At 45.8% G+C, this 17,848-nt stretch overlaps 9 protein-coding genes across 9 annotated transcripts; 5 read left to right on the top strand and 4 right to left on the bottom strand.

The window, feature by feature from the left end:
* The first annotated feature begins 243 nt into the window (after window positions 1–243).
* On the top strand, window positions 244–4,607 carry SJAG_05297 (CAND1/TIP120 protein). Its single transcript, XM_002174460.2, has 2 exons — window positions 244–682; window positions 733–4,607. Exons 1-2 carry the CDS (start codon window positions 631–633, stop codon window positions 4,311–4,313), a joined length of 3,633 nt encoding a protein of 1,210 aa, XP_002174496.1. The 5' UTR covers window positions 244–630; the 3' UTR covers window positions 4,314–4,607.
* On the top strand, window positions 4,556–8,369 carry SJAG_03342 (GTPase Spg1). The gene is made up of 4 exons (XM_002174459.2): window positions 4,556–4,784; window positions 4,886–5,178; window positions 5,301–5,375; window positions 5,456–8,369. Exons 1-4 carry the CDS (start codon window positions 4,655–4,657, stop codon window positions 5,552–5,554), a joined length of 597 nt encoding a protein of 198 aa, XP_002174495.1. The 5' UTR covers window positions 4,556–4,654; the 3' UTR covers window positions 5,555–8,369.
* On the bottom strand, window positions 5,617–8,327 carry SJAG_03341 (hypothetical protein). The gene has a single exon (XM_002174458.2). It carries the CDS (start codon window positions 8,193–8,195, stop codon window positions 5,892–5,894), a length of 2,304 nt encoding a protein of 767 aa, XP_002174494.1. The 5' UTR covers window positions 8,196–8,327; the 3' UTR covers window positions 5,617–5,891.
* A 653-nt stretch (window positions 8,370–9,022) lies between the features above and the next one.
* Window positions 9,023–10,082, top strand: SJAG_03340 (adaptor protein Ste4; the record flags this gene model as incomplete). Its single annotated transcript, XM_002174457.2, has 2 exons — window positions 9,023–9,122; window positions 9,253–10,082. The coding sequence occupies 2 exons, from the start codon at window positions 9,023–9,025 to the stop codon at window positions 10,080–10,082; spliced, it is 930 nt and encodes a 309-aa protein (XP_002174493.2).
* A 228-nt stretch (window positions 10,083–10,310) lies between these two features.
* On the bottom strand, window positions 10,311–11,439 carry SJAG_03339 (hypothetical protein). Its single transcript, XM_002174456.2, has one exon. The coding sequence runs from the start codon at window positions 11,144–11,146 to the stop codon at window positions 10,523–10,525; it is 624 nt and encodes a 207-aa protein (XP_002174492.1). The 5' UTR covers window positions 11,147–11,439; the 3' UTR covers window positions 10,311–10,522.
* Window positions 11,391–14,584, bottom strand: SJAG_03337 (fungal protein). Its single transcript, XM_002174454.2, has one exon. The coding sequence runs from the start codon at window positions 14,567–14,569 to the stop codon at window positions 13,532–13,534; it is 1,038 nt and encodes a 345-aa protein (XP_002174490.2). The 5' UTR covers window positions 14,570–14,584; the 3' UTR covers window positions 11,391–13,531.
* SJAG_03338 (rho-type GTPase activating protein) lies at window positions 11,950–13,405 on the top strand (the record flags this gene model as incomplete). The annotated part of the gene is made up of 2 exons (XM_002174455.1): window positions 11,950–12,001; window positions 12,249–13,405. 2 exons carry the CDS (start codon window positions 11,950–11,952, stop codon window positions 13,403–13,405), a joined length of 1,209 nt encoding a protein of 402 aa, XP_002174491.1.
* Window positions 14,585–14,792: 208 nt separating the features above from the next.
* On the top strand, window positions 14,793–16,811 carry SJAG_03336 (6-phosphofructo-2-kinase; the record flags this gene model as incomplete). The annotated part of the gene is made up of 2 exons (XM_002174453.1): window positions 14,793–15,169; window positions 15,368–16,811. The coding sequence occupies 2 exons, from the start codon at window positions 14,793–14,795 to the stop codon at window positions 16,809–16,811; spliced, it is 1,821 nt and encodes a 606-aa protein (XP_002174489.1).
* Window positions 16,812–17,251: 440 nt separating this feature from the next.
* On the bottom strand, window positions 17,252–17,815 carry SJAG_03335 (60S ribosomal protein L18; the record flags this gene model as incomplete). Its single annotated transcript, XM_002174452.2, has 1 exon — window positions 17,252–17,815. A coding segment is annotated over one exon (564 nt), but the record flags the coding sequence as incomplete, so codon positions are not given.
* Window positions 17,816–17,848: the final 33 nt, after the last annotated feature.

Raw genomic sequence — 17,848 nt, 5'->3', positions numbered from 1 at the left:
CAAGCCGGGGAGGAAAGCCAGGTCTATATATATGCCTCAAAAAAATAAGAGTAATACATGATATGCATGCATTAGTATTTTCATAAACCAAGTATGAGTTGAATATTGTATAAAACCGAAATGCTTTGCGCATAACATAAGCACAAATTTCTTTAACCTTCTTTGCCGACAGAATGCGGGAGAAGATCCTGTTCTAAGCGCCGCTAAAATAAAGTTTAATGACATCAAGTCTCACAAATTAAAACGCGGTACGCGAATTTTTGAAACAAGTAAGTACATTTGGGTTTTTCACTAAACCGGTACGAAACTGAAGTAAATCTTTGCTTGCTATTGGAAGGAAAAGTATGCGGGATACGTTTGCGAGCACGTCTTCTTTGTTATTGCTCTATTCGGTTGCGGCGGAGCTGCGCCTTGAGCTTCAATCTGCATACACCGTTGGAAGCAGGAGAAGAGTTCAAAACTCGTGCGGAAACCGTTAACCATTTCAAATCCTTCGTTGCTTCATTTAGGCTCTAATTAAAAGAAGTGTTAGAGTTACTGAACCCCTTTTGCTATTGTATTACGAGCATAAATCCGTTTCATTTCTTTGCCCTTCCTGTTACCAAATTCTATCTTCAATTTTAATATAATATGAGAAGAAATGTCCAGTTCTCAGAAGATCTCCTGGACAAGCTTGTTCATAGTACGCAGCATGTTTTTACTGGCTTGTTTTGCTAACTTTAACTTTATTAGATCCCGACAAGGATTTGCGGTACATGGCATTGAATGATTTATCCGTCGTCTTAGAACAAGGTCTAGTTAATCTTCATAATGAGCAGCTATCTGAAAAGATTATACGGGCTCTGCTGTCGGGTTTACATGATCATTCACCCGAAGTTCAGCATGTCACGTTGAAGACAATAAAAGCCTTCACTTCGCACGCGACAAATATAGCGCTCTTCCAACTGTTGAACTCATTGCTTTCAAAAGAAAGCGAACATGACTTCGATAAAAAATTAACGGCTGCTAGAGCTATCCTAAAAGAAGAACACCTTGATTGCAAACTAACGTCAAATGAAGTGTCTGTGTTACTAAAGAAAGCACTGACTATTCTTCATTCGACGAAAAACGACTTTGGAACGCTCCCGATTTTACTTGATTTACTCAGCGATATACTGAAAAATAATGGCTTGATTTTTCAAAAAAGCGACTACTCCAATTTACAAGAAGAATGTTTTCAGTCACTGCTTCCTCTTTCCAACCAAGCAAAACCATCTATTGCCAAGAAATGTAATACCGCAATTAGCTATTTGTGCTTGCTGGGTGACGAGAAATACACATCCGCTATTCTGACCAAAATAAAGGAAGTACTTCTGTCTACAGACAGATCCAGTATTGTCAATTACCTAAACTTATTGATTACAATTTGTCATGTTGAAAACTTGGTTGACGAAAGAACGAAGGCAGCCATGCTATTCAACCAAAGACTTTACACAATCGTGCCACTTATTTTAGGAAATGAGAAAGAACTTGGCGATGATGTTGACGTTCTTGAGCTTCGATTTGAAGCTCTGTCTCTACTGCTTTTGCAAAAATTAAATCCCGACATCAACGATCGTCTTCCTGCTATAATACAATTTGTGAAAATGGGTATCTCCTATGACCCATGTTTCTTAGGAGATGAGGAGTTAGATGAAGAGCAGGAAGGCACTTTCTCTGACGATGAATTCGATGATATGTTTTATGATGAGGATGACACTTCGTGGAAGGTTCGTAATAGTGCCTTCCACTGCACACGCTCTTTATTGTGCACGTTTCCAGAACACTGCTTCCTATGCATTGAACTTCTTGCGCCGACACAATCAAAACTACTTGACCGTGTTGAAAAGGTTCGGGCGGAGGCACTGCAAACTTTGGGCACCTTTATTCGCGTTATCGATAATAGAACAAAGACGACGGTGAAGACAAATGGAAAGAGGCCACATAGCGCAAGTGAATTAGACTTGTTGAATTCTTGTCTTAATGCCTTTACTGAGCTAATGCCACAGTTGTCGCATTCGTTGACAAAATTAATCTCTTTATTTGTCAGCGAAACCAAACTGCTTTCAGTCCAGATTTCAACGGAGCTTATTTCATGTTTCCCACAGACCATACAAAAGTTTACTGATGCGTTCGCAGAAAGCGCATGCAAACAACTTGAACGCAAAACTTCCGACGTTACTCTCGTCTCTGCTCTTTTAAAAATGTTAACTCTCCTAGTTCCCGACCTCAAGGTATCAAACCCAAGAATGTTTTCTGAGCTCATTTCTCTGATACAAGACAAATTAAGCAGCCAGAGTCAAGTAATTTTAACCGATACCTTGGACTTGCTTAATGTATACATACAAGCAATGGACAATAGTGAAACAAGCGCCAATGTGCTTTATCCAATATTCCAACAATTAAACGATCTGTTGAATTCAAAGCTCAGTCACACAATTAAGTCAGAAGTACTGAAGTTACTGACATTTTCTGTGATTAAATACTGCAATTATCTTTCGGATGAATTGTTTAACCAATGCTTTGTTACAATGTGTCAAGCGCTGCAGTTTGAGCCGCTACAAAGTTGTATATTGTTATCTTTCACAAAACTTTTCGGGGATGAAAGCTATAAACAACGGATTTCACCCGCTCAAATAAGCAATTTATTCTCACTTACACGTCCTATTTTTATGAAAAAGGACAATGCACTTGTATTATTGAGTTTGCAATTGCTTATCACCATGTCGCCTTTGTGCAATGTACTGCAACCCGAGGAAGAACAGGTCGTGGCGTCCGTCGTTGTAGACGCAGTATCTCGAAGTAACGAGGTTGCCGCGGCTTGCTTTCAGTTCTTTCGTTTGGCTTCTGTAACTGTTTTCCATGCCTGTTCAGCTGCATTGACTCAGCAAGTCGAAAAGCTGTTGACCTTGAATGACATGTCTTTAAGCGACGACTGTCTCTCCAATCTTAAGCAGGTCTTAATTGAAAAGTCGGCGGATTCCTTTCGGAAAAATCTACTCTCTTTATTGTTGCCGATGAAGAAAGAATGCCTCATTGAGAACAGTATTGCCGCACTGGTAGCTATCATCGTCAACTGTGATCATTTACATGAGGTGGTAAAAAGTTACATTCAACAAGTACAATCACCAAAGACGTCAGAACAAGATCGCATCTCCTGTATCGCTGTTTTGGGACACATCAGCATTGCAGATTTTGACGTTTCTTTTAACGAGGTCTTTCACCTTATCCTATCGCAATGCAATTCCCCGAGCGCTGTGGTTGTGGAAAACGCCGCGACAGTTGTTGGCTTACTTGCTTCACAAAACAACTCTTATGTGATCCAGTTGTGTCAAATGTTGGGTCAACAGCAATATGAAGACAAGTGCTTAATACACAGTTTGAGAGAAGCTGTTAACCAAAAGACAATGAGTGACGAATGCTGTCGTGAACTTTGGTCACAACTCTTTCCAAAATTAGACTCACTGCTGAAAACAGTAGACAAAACTGTGCTCTCCGAATTCTTTTCTGTGTTTAGTGCAAAATACCCAATGCTTGCGTTCCAACAAGTTTCGCCGCTGCTTCATGAAAACCATACGAGTTCAAAGATCGTAGCAGCATTCATTCTACGAGGAACGTTTTCCAATCTTGAAGCAAAATTCTTGCCTGCCTGGAAGGGGGCATTTGATCAAATGCTGCCATTATTGAAACTGAACCCACCACTTGATTTACATTACGAAATCGTGTATTTAGTGCAGAATATTCTTCGAGTTCGACCCGAACTTCTTCGTCCTCATTTGGAAGTTCTCATGGAACAATTAATCGAGGACACCCAAATCAATTCTAAGCTCGTTCGCAACGTCCAAATGGGTCCCTTCCAGCACAAGGTAGACGACGGTCTGCCTCTGCGTCATCTAACCTTTGAAATTCTTTTTGCCATGCTCGATTTCAGCGAAACGCGTTGCTGGTCCACGAAAGTGTTTGATGCGGTAATTGTAGGATTAAAAGACGAGCAATACATTAAGCTGCTCTCCATAAGCATTCTGAAACGCTTGCTTACCTTGTATCCAGCTGAGCTTGATTCCCAAATGGAACAGCTCCTGGAGCCTATGAATACTGTTCTACAAACAAAGCTCAAGGACACGGCATATAAGCAGGAAATTGAGAGACATGAAGAACTTATCCAAAGCATTCTTCGCCTCGCGTGTTTCCTTCAAACGCATACCTCCAACGATAAAATCCAAGTGTTTTGCCAACAGCTTGAGCAGGGCCAGTACAAACTTCAGTATCAGCAAGTACAGCAGACTAGCAAGTAATAATATTGTGAGTTTGCGAGTAGTCGTAACTATGATTGCTGCTTGTTTCGTCTTAATTTGTATGACTGAGAATACAGAATTGTAACAAGTTTGAATGACAGTTCGTGTCTAATCCGCTTGATATGCATATCTATAAACTCATAGTAAGAAAACAATTACAGTGAAAGGCATCATTTCTTCATCCAAGTTGCTTTCTCCTAAACAACTTTTCTTCTCCTGCCGTCTGCTTAGCTTCCTGAGTCTTCTTCGAGAGCCTCTCCCGGTACAACACCACCACCACAGCGGTGATGCTGGTGGTCTGGTGAGTCACCGACCGACGTTACCTGGCGTTTGTTTACACCATGGCAGAGCAGACGAAGAACAGTGTGACCATTAAATTGGGCATGGTCGGAGACAGTTCAATTGGAAAAACGTCTCTTATGGTGAAATATGTAGAAGGATCATTTGACGAGGATTATATTCAGACGCTTGGTATGTACGAACAACAAGGACTGTACCGGTAACATGGGAAAACTCGGCGAAAAACAAGACCAGTAACAAGAAGAACTCATTCTAACTCATATTGTTGTTAGGCGTGAACTTTATGGAAAAAACGATTAGCATCCGAAACACGGAAATTACGTTTTCTATTTGGGATTTAGGCGGTCAACGTGAGTTCGTCAACATGCTTCCATTAGTTTGTAACGATGCTGTCGCAATTTTGTTCATGTTTGACTTGTCTCGAAAGTCCACACTCAATTCCATTAAAGAATGGTATCGGCAAGCCCGGGGATTCAATAAAACTGCAGTTCCCATCCTGATAGGAACCAAGTACGATTACTTTGTGGGTCTTTCTCGCGAAGACCAGGAAGAGATCACGAAACAGGTATGTTGGAAAAGAAGCTGCCACTGCTGTCACGGCTTTTGAAACGATGTGTTTGTTGAGTAGCCCTTTCTGTGCTCCCTTGCAGCACGTTCTCTCTGTTTCTTCTCTAACAGTCTCATTAGGCACGTCGGTACGCTAAGGTCATGAAAGCAAGTCTGGTTTTTTGTTCTACGTCGCATTCCATCAACGTTCAAAAGGTACGTCAATCGAAAAGAAGCGCTGTTTTCGATTCCTCACACCTCTCGGAACACTTTCAGCTAATGTGCCACTTGGTCAGATTTTTAAAATCGTTCTCGCAAAGGTGTTCGATCTCAAATGCACGATTCCGGAGATTACAGCTGTGGGCGAACCCATTCTCGAGTACCAAAGTGTCTAATGGTTGCCGGCAGCCTTGAGCACACAGTCCTCGTCATCAAACTCTCACATCGTCTTTTTTTCTTTCTCCTTCCGTTACAGCGTACCTTTTTATTTCCACCTTACAAACATACACACATTTACTCACTCACACATACCCGTTCCTCATTGCCTTCAAATTTATCTTCGTCTATTTAGAGTGTGTCAATGTTGACAGGATACACGCATACCTATTTTTTCTCAATATACCAACATATACCAAAATATACACAAACAAACATACACACCTACGTAACGTGATCACGACTCACAAATGAAAGCCAGAAAACACACAAGATCGTAGCTGCGTAACCCTTGATTTAAATCTCCAGTCTCTCTACAGTGTACTTCCCAATTGTCATATCCAGGTTCTTGGCCCGTGAGCGTTGATTCTTTCCCTTCGCTTTTTCCATGAATGCGTCCTTTTTCAGCAAAGTAGCAAGGTCACTAACCTCTTCCACAACAGCTTTAGGCTGAGGATTGCTGTAGACAACTCCAGCCTTAGCGCCGGCAGACATGCTCCGCTTGTGCTTAATAAGCTCCGTAACAGCAGGTAAGAGCAAAAGTAGCGAGTTCATAGCCTTCAATGATTCTTCTACCGAGGAGTGCAAGTCCTTGACGAGGGCAAGGTTTTGTTCGCCCAAGGCAAGGCGACCAGGGCCCAAACAGTCCATGATTAATGCAGCACAACGGGCCAGTGCACCATCGCTCAACTTCGCAGAGGAAGTTGCACGAGAAGGCGTTAAGAGAAATTGGGCAACCACGGAGAAGAGGGAATCCAATTCTTCAGGAATGAGTTGCTCCTTAAGAATGGCAATGGCACTCGGGGCGTGAAGAGTGTCGAGACGAGCAAACAGCACAATGAAGTGCTTCTTTTTGTTGCGTTGAAGTGCGACCTTGAGTGCACGAGCAATGTCGACTGCCGAAACGTCAGAAATGCGTTCCATCAACAGCATTCCGAGTTCGGGATGGAAATCGTGTAGGCATTGGAAGACCGATTGTCCGCCGGGAACATTGAGCGCAGAGCACGAAAACAGGCGGTTGCGCAACAAGTACTTCAGTGTCTCACGAGCCGGGAGTTTGAGTTTTAATGCGCCATCAACTTCGGCAAACAGCAATTCTTGCACAGCATGTACGAATGAAACTGGAAGCAGCTGGATGTTCTGCAAAGCAGCGTCCTTTGCACGTCTGCGTGTACCAAACTCGTTCTGATACGCTTCAGCAAACTCGGTGAATCGTTGATCGAATTCGTCGCATTTGCCCTCGGCGGCTAGCTTCTGCAAGTCGACAAGCGTTGCACGACCCGATTCGTCTTGGATACGCATATTTTTCAGCACCTGTTCACATAAAGAGGTGGTATTTTTAGACTTGGTAAGGATACCATCGGCAAGGGCGCCATGAACGGTCATATTCTGACCCAATTTGTGTCTACGCTTGCCCACAGCATCCGCCAAACGAAGATGCTTGGGAGCGTAGAAAGGTAACTGGTGCAAGCTCTTGCGCGAAGTGAAAACGATGTCGCCAGCAACGGCCTTGTCTGTATCGGAACGTTTTAAGATAGCGAGGAAGCCGAGGGAATTGCTGCTGCCCATACTAAACTCGGCCTGCACCGTTCCATACTGCAGGTCAAGGAGAAAAGCCGTATTTTCAGCAAACAGTGTGCAGAAATTGCGAGAAATAGGTACAATGCGAACAACGGTGGAAAGTACACCGGAGAAGTCGAATGTGTGCGCCAACCGAAGGGAGTCTGCAGTAACAGCTTCGTACACAGACAATCTCTCATTGCCAAAAGCACATACAGCCTCACCATCATTCAAAAGTGCAAGCTGGGGCGAGTAGTTAGTGCCAAATTTATCGTGTACGAGTCGTTTGGCAACTACCTCTCTACGAGCGAGAGAATATGATGCTACTACATATTGAGTATTGCCAGCAGACTTGGTTGCGTACAGCATATGAAGGCTGGAGGGAGAGTTACGGATGGCATCTTCCTTGGTGCTATCGACATCGACAGCATCTGTCATCTCCACATCGCCCGAACGTGCATCTTCCTGAGCCTTTGCATTTTCCGGCACTTTTTTGTTGCTACACACAACCTGCAACACTTGGTCCCCACTAGCTAAAGGGGACCACACAGGTTCCGACAACGAACCATCGGTTTCTTGACTGGGAAGTATGTAGACGCTACCATCTTCAAAAACAACCATAAGCTGCTGCGTGTCGGGTTCCAACAGCAGACTGAACGCCTTTCGACCAGACAAGTCTGTGTATGTAATGGATGTTTGTTCGTCTGTCTCATCGTAGCGCCACTGAAGCAACGCCCACGCGTTGTTTGTCTTCGTAGAGCAGGTGCAGGCCCAGACACGGTGTACGGAGTCTTGTTTCACGTACACGGGATCACACGAAAACTGTGTTTTGTCAGGGAGCGGACACGACGCGATAAGACGCTGCTGTTTTAAACTGTACAAGTCGATTCCCTGACCCTCAACCTCAACTGCGAGTTGCTGAGCACATTCAAGTCCATTTTTTGTGGCCACTACTCCGAACAATTTTGACTTTCCTTTTCTCCCGGATTTCGAGCCGCTCGACAGTGAACCAAGCAAAGAAACCTCTCCAAACGAAGCCATCGTGTTTTTTTTAAACAGAATGGGGGAGTTTTAGTGGGAAATACCACGTTTTTTTAGCTTTAGCTGGGTTTTGTTGTGGACCTGGGAGTTGGTAGCTGCTGGAGACAGGGTGTCAGCAGGCAGTAGAGTTTGAGGTAGAGCTGAAAGTTGGGTAACATTAAAAGGGTAACAAGCAAAATATTAATATCATTATACTAAACGGTTCATTTGAATACAGACGGTATGTTACACGACCCCCTCAGCATCGCATTTCACTAAAGTATTAAGAGTTCTGTTTTTCAATGAAATCTCAGAGGGAAGTCGGTAGCGAGCGATAGTGTTTCGGCGACGGAGTGCGTTTCAAGAAGCACGAAACTACACAAAACTACACACAAATCCGCGGTAAATTCAAACGGTCCAGAACATGAGATATCAGTATTCAAATCGTATATACGTAAACTAAGAAACTGTTTCTTCCCATATCGTACGCGTTGCGAAAGAACGTTTTCGCTAGCGGCACCATGTGCAACTTTTAGTTCACGTGGTACTAACGAGTGCCCGTGATTGGTTCGGTTGTTGGTCCGGTCGCACTACCCCGCGCTCAACTACACACTTTAGTTCGCCATAGACACTCCCTTGGTACAGTAGCTAGGCTACGCCGATAAATGAGACGTGAAGCACAGGTGAGCTGCTACCTTCTTCTTATTTCACTAAGACGACGGAAAAGGCCATCCTTTAACGATTCATCCAGGAACAACGGATCTGCAGCTCTTTTAGACGGTTTTTAGTCTTTGAAGCTACTTTACAGCTGATTTTTGGTTCGATTTTGATTTGCAAATTGCGTCTGAATGGTGCGAGAACGGTCTCTGAACGTGTTGGAATGGAGTGTAGACGACGTTGCCGAATGGGTTGAGACATTAGGGCTGACACAAAAAGATGTATTTCGAGGTAAGAAACAATTTGGACGTAAGCGGGACGCAATTTTGGACATTTCTCGTTGTCATGCACCTAAGTTACAGCCGTTTTACCGTAGTTCCTTGGATTGCTCTCTAGAATGCTTTTGCTAACGTATGAGCAGAACATCGCTTAGATGGCAAAGACTTGGTGCAGCTGGAGATGGAGGACTTGCACGACATGGGGATTGAGAGTCTTGGCGATCGGCTGGACTTGGTGAGTGCCATCACCAAGCTCAAACAGGGTCTCCATGTCGAAGATGCAGTCGACGAATCTACTGCGACGAGCTCAACGTTGGTCCCTAAACGGTCAATGTCTAGTTCACTCGAAAAACGACTTGTCAAGCTCGAACGCGAGCTTGAGTTGCTTTCTAAAAGTTTGAGCACGCTTAAAGTTGAGTTGTTGCCAGCCTTAAGCAAGATTTCTGTCATGCTGAAGCAGTCGAAGCGAGAAAACAGTATATCTTCGCAGATGGCTGCACAGTCTCCGACACAGATGCAATTCCCTGCTCCGTCATCGGTGCAACCGACTTCTCAACCCCAATCACTGTCAAAAAGTTTGCCGTCACCTTCTTTGTCACAAACTCAATCCCAATCTACAGCTACGACAGCGGCGGCATCTACGAAAGATTCTTCGTGTTCAGCTTCACCGGACGGACTCAGTCTGACGGAAACCGTATTCCCTTTTGATCCAGCCGAAGTTCCTCGTCCCTCATCTGAGGAGTCGGTGAAGGGCCGCATGAACGTCAACTCTAGTTACCAAGAAGTGCTACAGTCGACCTTACGTCGGTATCACATTAACGTGCTGGATTGGCAAGGCTATGAATTATTATTGGCTTACGACGGCGTCGAACACGAAATTCCGCACAAGGACAAACCCCTACAGCTGTTTCGTAGCCTCCAGAAGGCAGGCAAGCAACCTTCGTTCATTCTGTCGCGAAGAAATGTTCATTAAAATTGCTGGCTCATGAAGTACGGACACTCATCTTTAATTTTACTTTCGGTCTGTCTCTCTTTCTCTTATAATTCCAATAATCTTGTTACTTCTTCTTCTTGGGCAATTGGCCTTTACTTGCATTATTATACCCCCCTATCTTCTCTATATGTCTCCCTATCTTTCTTCTTTCTCTCTCTCTGTGTGTCTCTATTTCTGCGTCTCTTTTCTCTCTCTCTCTCTCCCTGTTATCTTTCTTTCTATTGCTCCCTTTTTAATCGCCCTCGCTCTTGTGTTCTTTTTCTTCCACACATATATATTAAATAATTTAAAGAGTGATGGGCAAATAACTTGCTAAATTAAACGTTTCCAAACTGCTTTTGGCGCAAGCAGTCTCGTTTTCATGATGAATCATTAAGTCGGCTGAACCAGCTCAGCTCGATTTTATTTTACAGGCCATTTTAACAAATGACACAACCAAAGTTTGTGCTATACGGCATCAACATGCTCTCTTCACTTCGCCGACGAGAAACGGTGGGAATGTGTAGACTAGCCATGGAATTTACGAACAGTTGCGTGCGTGGACGCAGCCATGCTGATTTCGGTCTAATGTTCCAGCCGTGTTTGCCGTGTGAAGGGGACTCAAGCGCCCGCGCTTGAATCGAAGTCGCTTTTCGTGATGAGGATGCCGAACGCTCTGAATAGGGTGTCCGGCTGCCTTGTGTGTAGGAACAGTGAATGTCTGACCAAGTGTTTTTGCTGCTGATACAGGTTGACGATGATAGCGGACTTGAATCGACGGTCTGTGGTAGTCTTAAGCTTGAGCTGCCACTTGCACTCGTTGTGCTTTCTTCAATGTCATCCTCCAAGTCTTCCGTCGGTAAGGAAGTGGTAGTCGACGACCACGAAAACCGGCTGCGAAGTGGCTCTCCAGTCTCATGATTGAATTTGACACTGTCGCATCCAGCCGGAAAAAAACAAGGTAGTAACTGTGTCGTTGGCGCGTTTGGAACGGCTGTAATTACTGCTGCTCCTGCATTTCCAGTTTCTTGAAACGCGCACGCATAGATGTCTTGTTGTCGCATAGTGTCGCAAATTCGCACGTGTTAGCGCTAATAAATCTAATTGGTTGATGGATTGCGGCTTTAAAAACCTTAAAATTGGAGGCGAGTAGGGAAAAGAAAACTAAAAATGGCTTTAAAAGTTTAAATTTGGGTACGGTAGTAGTGAAATGATCTTTCCAATTTGAATAATTCTCTCTCTTTCTCTCCGAGTCTGTGCCTGGAGTTTTAGAGCTCGCTCTCTGTGAAGGAAGAGTGACACGGAACGGTCTATTTGTACCTGACATACAACTCCTGTTTCAGCCAGCTTTCCTTGCTCTCGTATCAAAGCAACCAAAACAGCTTTCAATGCTGTGACGAAAGTGAAAGATACTGAAAGAAGTTGCCTCAGATGCGCGGCACTTTGGTCCAACCAAAACATTAACTGCTGTATTGGGCGCCGAATGCTCAGATTGGTAGCCACGTGTGGGGATTAGGGTGCACGTGAGGAACACGTGGCTCGCCCACCCCGTGAACTTTATTCTGTCGTGGAAAAAGATCTAGCAACAAAGGCATGCGTGATGAAAGGTTGCAGGTTCTTAACTTTTCAAAACTAGCTGGTGCCGTATATGAAAATACTGCTCTTACTGTCCTCTACAAAAGGAAACTACTCCGCGCTTTTAAACGCTATGTTGTAATATGCTGAGCACGACATAAGGGACTTGCTCACACACCACCACAACCATTCACTCTGTCGCTGTTTCGCCAGGACATTTTAGTGAGCAGTCAGCTAAAAATCGTCTGGGACTGTGTTTGTGCTGTCTGCACCACGGTCTGTGCATACGAACATGCAAGAAGTTATTAACAATTTAATATACACGGGAGGGTATGACCAGGAAGGTATGTCGTTAGGGGACTGAAGGAAGAAATGAAGGAAATAAGGCAGGACTTGGGAAGCAATTGATTGGATTCTATCGACGAAAAGACTTGTGCTGGAAATTCACGGTTAGGTGATGTTTCTATTGTTGGTTGAGATTTGTTCTCAGTGAGCTTGACTCGGATTTTGATTGGCTTGCTTATACTCTATTGTGCTTCCATTCATTTTTTCTACTCCTCGTGTTGTTTACAATCTTCTCTAACACAACAGATGATCCCGTTCTCGTGGTTACGGCAGAGCTGGTAAATTCACTGAGAGCAGACGCCGACAGCATTGTAGATGCTGTGTACACTCGTCTCAACGACTTGGTGCAGGGAGGCCCGTTCAGCGTTGTGCTGTCGGCACAGAGAACAACTATATTTACTCATTCCTCACTGCTTGCCAAGGGCTACCGGCGGCTGGACTACACCTTGAAAAAACAGATTAAAGCTGTCTTTATACTTTTCCCCGATTGGCTGTCCCGAGCAACCTTGATGCTGTTGCTTCCTATGGTGAGCCCCAAGTTTTTTGCCAAAGTATTTTACGTAGACAGCATCTCCAAGCTGCCTGAACCGATCGCTGGACGAGCCATCGCATTCCCAGTTACGGTTTATGAACGTGAATGGGAGGTACAAATGCGTGCACGCGGTTCTCGAGCAGAAATTCAAGCGCATGTGAACGCATTTCCTCCAACAGCACACGCTCTCAGCCTTCGTGGTGTCCATCGGCTATTGTACGAATGCGCCGTTTTGATACAGCAGCGTGTGCACACTGAGGGCCTTTTCCGACGATCGCCATCAAAATCTCACACTGACATTCTATGGTATTTGTACGAAAACGATTTTGAGGTACCGCTTGCTTCATTTGGTCCTGTTGCAGCGGCTAGTCTTGTAAAACGATATTATCGCAGCATGGATAAACCACTTTTCAGTGCTGCTTTTGTAAAGGAATTGGAAGAAAAAAGCTCGGAGGCGAGCAGGGACGCAGAAAATACACTTGCAAACGCCCAAAGCGGAGAGCCTCTGGCCCCAGAAAATCAGACTGTGCCGCCTCCCCCGGCGGTTGCTATTTCGTGCATTAACACTCATTTAGACACCGAAGCCCAAAATGCAGCACTCTACTTTTTCTCCCTATTGCACAGTGTTTCCACTGCGTCTCAGGAAAACCTTATGGATCCCTGGAATCTCGCAGTGTGTGTTGGACCAACGTTGGTCCCGTCTGATGATGTGTCTACTGTTCTTAGTCTCCGTTCTCAAAGCACAAGTCCTTTTGGAGTATTCCTTCAATCGGCTATTGAGCACTACAGAGACTGTTTTCCTAAAGCCGATCCACGTTGGGAAGTCCGCCGCTTGATTACAGAAGGTGCGTCAAACGATTTCGAGCCGTAAAAGTCACTATCGAAAATACGCCTCATTGGATTAAAAAACCAATTCTTTTCATGACATTCATGCACTACAAAGCGGAAACGAAAACACGTGAACATTCATCGACGACTGAGGATCCGACCAAAGATTCTAATGGGAGTTTGGCTCCCTCTGTTGTTCTTCATTAACGGCTAATTTTGCATTTTGATTATCCTGGCTCTCTGGACTCTCTTGCGGACTCTCTTGTCCTTCTCGTAACGGCTTGTTCTGTGCACGAAGCTGCTGTTCCTGTTGGGAAACGAGAATCTGCCATTGGTTTTCGCCGGGGTAGCGTTCGCCATTGGGTACTATGTAGCGCACCTTCTTCGTATGATCTGATGGGTCTGTCATATAGACAACCTTTTCAGAAGGCTTTTTTGATTTCGCGACGGCAGACAAATAGACACTGACGAGTAGCAAACCAACTGTGATGCCTTGGGCATACATACGTGCCTGGACGACCTTTTGAGCTGGTGTGCTGTAAGGGTCACGGTTTACGAGATAGAAGCTGAGACCCAGGCTGCCAGCCCATGAGCTTAGGATTAAGGGCCACTTTTTCTCGTCATACTTCTGCAGCAGCCAGTCGGATAGCTTGATGTGTTTTGGGCGTTCTTCAGTAACAGTCAGCGACTCGTACTGACGGCTTTCGTACCGCATGCCGGATTTCTCTCCATCGATCACACTGGCACACAACGAACTGCCAATAACAAACCATGACTTGAGCGAGACAGGTAGTTTACGAAACCCATGTGAGTACCTATTGCCGAGGTAGCACAGACCAAGTCCTGCGGTAACTCCGAGACAGGCACCTCGTGCCAAACCCGTGTATGTTGCCCGATTGAAACCCTGTAACCGTTCTTCCACTGTTGATGATCCCTGTGACGGTTGTGAATGTTGATTCTGCGCACTGTTCATCGCAGGAACAGCAGGACTTGTGACTTCTGTTTGAGCATTTTGTTTCGAAACAACGTCCTTCTCTCGTATACCGTTGTTGTGCTTCTTGTTAACGTCTCTCGTTGTCGGTGGCACCTCTGGGCTCGGTTTCTTCTCGTATTTCAGCGCAGCTGGCTGCTCCTCCCCAATTGCACCTTGTCCGCTATGCGCGCCTAGAGTCTTTCCCGCGTCTACATTGCTGTTCATTGATTTCATGTTTGCTGGACGCACTGCTTAGGGCCCTTGGCTGACCAGCTCGATATGTGGGGTTATGTGGGGAAGTGGGCAACCGTAGTGGTGGGTCGTCTTTTTTGTGGGGTAATTCCCTCTCCCCCGCAACTTCCCACATAACCCCACTACACCCCCACTACACCCCTCGCCACGTCACCTCCTGCCTCTCATCCCTCTCCAGACGCTCTTCGACCTCCATTCAGTTGCAATGCCTGTGTCAAGCGACAGCCGCGGCAATTCCGTCTTTCATGGCGATGTTAATAGTCCAGGCCGTTCATTGACGAGTTCGCCAGGCTCGGCGAGTCGCCTTGGTCGCGCTGCCTCCTGGCATGAGCGGCCCAATTTGGACTCTCGGTTTCCCAGTTTTCATGCGCTCAGTGAAACGCCGGTTTCTACGGTGCCGTCGTCCCCTCGGATCAAGCCCAGGCTGCAGAAGAAGCGTTCGGTGACGATGAGCATTCCAGGTCAGACGTTTACCAAGCTTAACCAAAGTTCCTCGGCCAGTTCTGTAGAATACGCCGACGACAAACTCGTGGTAGTTATGGTTGGGCTCCCCGCGCGGGGAAAATCCTATATTGTGAATAAGTATGTGCAGCACACTGAACAATCGTTCTCGATGAAGGTCAGAAGCTCTGGTATAGACAGTTGTATTTCGTGGACCAATTTCTTAAAACCAAAATACAACGTCTAGTCTTCTACACGATGAAAGCAGAACCGGGACTCGAGAAACGGCCTTTTATGCCCGCTTTACCCTCTTTCTTTCGTCCATACTAACTCGTTTAGACTCGTCCGCTACTACAATTGGCTTCAATACAGTTGCAAGGCATTTAACGCCGGTAATTTGCGCCGAAAACAGCAGGCTCACGACTCTAGTGCGGCATTTTTTGATCCCACTGTGCCGGCGAATGCACGGCTACTCGACGAGTATGCCAGTCAGACTTTGGAGGCTTTGATTCACTGGCTCCAGCACGAAAACGGCATTGTGGGTATTTTTGATGCGACAAACTCGACCCTAGAACGCAGAAAATCTATTGTCGAACGGCTGCAGGACTTGCCGTACGTAACCGTTCTTTTCATCGAGTCTGTATGTTCAGATGAGCAGCTTCTCGCATCCAACATGATGCTCAAGTTGCGTGGACCAGACTACAAGGGGAAGGATCCGCAACAGTCGTTGCTGGATTTCCAGAACCGGGTTCGTATGTACGAGAAGAAATACGAACCTCTGGGCGAAAAGGAAGAAAATTTAAATTACCGCTACATTAAAGTTATCAACGTTGGTAAAAAGGTTGTTGCCTACAACATTCAGGGCTTCCTAACGGGTCAGGCCGTCTTTTTCCTACTTAACTTCAATCTGTCACCTCGACAAATTTGGCTCACACGACATGGTGAGTCGGAGGACAACGTGAAGGGTCGCATCGGCGGTGATGCTCCATTAACTCCTCTTGGTCTCCAGTTCCGTGAAGACCTGGCCAAGTTTATTGCGGAACAGCGGATCTTGTTCCAAGAACGTTTACACATCGCCCAACTTCAAAAGTCAGACATGTTGCAAGGTGCTGCGATAGCAGCCGGAGAATCGTCTGAGACGGCAGCAACTGCTGCCACGTCTGTCGTGGCTGCTGCTGCTGTTCCCTCTGACGACTTCACGTCTGACCCTGATCATGATCACGATCAGTCGAACTCATGTTATGATGATGGGTTTCTCAAGCCCTTCAGTGTCTGGTCGTCGATGATGAAACGCAGTCTGCAAACGGCTGCTGCTTTTGACGAAGATGCGTACGATGTGAAGGCGATGAAGATGCTTGATGAAATCTGTTCGGGCATGTGTGAGGGTATGACTTACAAGGAAATACGCACTCAGTATCCCGCCGAGTATGAAGCTCGCAAACACGACAAACTACAGTACCGTTACCCAGGATCTGGCGGCGAGAGCTATCTTGATGTGATTTATCGTCTCCAGAGTGTCATTGTGGAAATCGAACGTCTACAGCACCATGTCCTCATCATCGGACACAGAGTCATTATGCGGATCATCCTTGCCTATTTTCTTGGCTGTGGCCGAGAGGACATTGCGTATCTCAACGTGCCGTTACACACCGTTTATTGTATAGAGCCTCGACCTTACGGAACTGACACTTACCAGTACAACTATGATCCCGTCAATCGTCGTTTCGTCCAGGTTCCGTTCTCCGTCGTGAACAAAGCCCACGATGCTTTTGAGGAGCTGTAAGGACAAGTGGAGTGGACGGTCAGAAAGTGTGTTATCAATTTGACCGTTGAAAACTGTACTTGATCTTCTTTACCAAAGTTCCAGCTAACCACTTCAAAGGCACCCTCTCCTCCCTCCGGTTTCCCTGCTTCCCATTTGTAAATGTAATGATCATGTTTTATGAATATACGAAAGCCTCCTTAGCTAGAATAAGATAACAATTACTCGAACGGAGACCGGTAAACACGCGAGGGCATCATGTAAGACACTCACTCACAGCAATTCAGTACGCGGACGAGACACTAGACCCAACGAAGAAAACACAAATTCCAGAATTCAACAAATCAAGCAGAAAGAGACTAACTCACAAGACCGACATCATACACCACCCTACTTTACTCAATCTCGCACCAACAACCGTCATCACCTTTAGAAGAGCATATACGTTGCATACACTACGTCTATACCTTGAAAGCACGGGACTTTCTGCGACCACGAGCTCTCTCAAACTTACGTCCCTTAGAGCGGACGAAAGGAGCCATGTGCTTGTGGGGACCGAAACCAAAGTGACGGTAAGCCTCACGAGCGTGCTTCTTACCACGAAGAAGCAAGGTGTTGGTACCAGTAGGGGCACGGAGAGCCAACTGGTCCAAGGTCAAGCACTCACCACCGGCCTTCAAAATGCGAGCACGAGCAGACTTGGTGAAGCGAAGAGCAGCAACAGAGAGCTTGGGAGCGGTCAAAAGACGCTCGTCATCGGTAACAGTGCCGACGACGACAACAGTCTTACCCTGGTGCTTGGAGCTGGCACGGTTGACATTGGCAGCAATCTTAGACACAGAGATGGGAGGACGGTTGGTCTTGGACTGGAAGAGACGCTTCAGAACAGCCTTGTTGAAGCGGGAGTCAGTACGACGAGCCAAGAAACGATAAAGCTTGACGAGAAGCTTCAGGTACACGTTCTCGGACGCAGGCTTCGTGCGTTGAGACTTCTTAACGTGGTGTCTCTTAATGTCAATTCCCTGTACGTTGTCAGCTTGCCGGATCCTCAACAATCA

Source organism: Schizosaccharomyces japonicus (genome assembly GCF_000149845.2).
Source record: "Schizosaccharomyces japonicus yFS275 unplaced genomic scaffold supercont5.2, whole genome shotgun sequence".
NCBI classification, from domain to species: domain Eukaryota; kingdom Fungi; phylum Ascomycota; class Schizosaccharomycetes; order Schizosaccharomycetales; family Schizosaccharomycetaceae; genus Schizosaccharomyces; species Schizosaccharomyces japonicus.
This window is presented reverse-complemented; position numbering and strand designations above follow the sequence as displayed.

Coding starts and splice junctions, on each gene's coding strand:
- SJAG_03339 (XM_002174456.2), bottom strand. CDS start 11,146: ATGCGACAACAAGACATCTATGCGTGCGCGTTTCAAGAAACTGGAAAT.
- SJAG_03337 (XM_002174454.2), bottom strand. CDS start 14,569: ATGAAATCAATGAACAGCAATGTAGACGCGGGAAAGACTCTAGGCGCG.
- SJAG_03341 (XM_002174458.2), bottom strand. CDS start 8,195: ATGGCTTCGTTTGGAGAGGTTTCTTTGCTTGGTTCACTGTCGAGCGGC.
- SJAG_03342 (XM_002174459.2), top strand. CDS start 4,655: ATGGCAGAGCAGACGAAGAACAGTGTGACCATTAAATTGGGCATGGTC. Junction 5,179..5,300: donor AGGAAGAGATCACGAAACAG/GTATGTTGGAAA, acceptor CAGTCTCATTAG/GCACGTCGGTACGCTAAGGT. Junction 5,376..5,455: donor ATTCCATCAACGTTCAAAAG/GTACGTCAATCG, acceptor CCACTTGGTCAG/ATTTTTAAAATCGTTCTCGC.
- SJAG_05297 (XM_002174460.2), top strand. CDS start 631: ATGAGAAGAAATGTCCAGTTCTCAGAAGATCTCCTGGACAAGCTTGTT. Junction 683..732: donor CCTGGACAAGCTTGTTCATA/GTACGCAGCATG, acceptor TAACTTTATTAG/ATCCCGACAAGGATTTGCGG.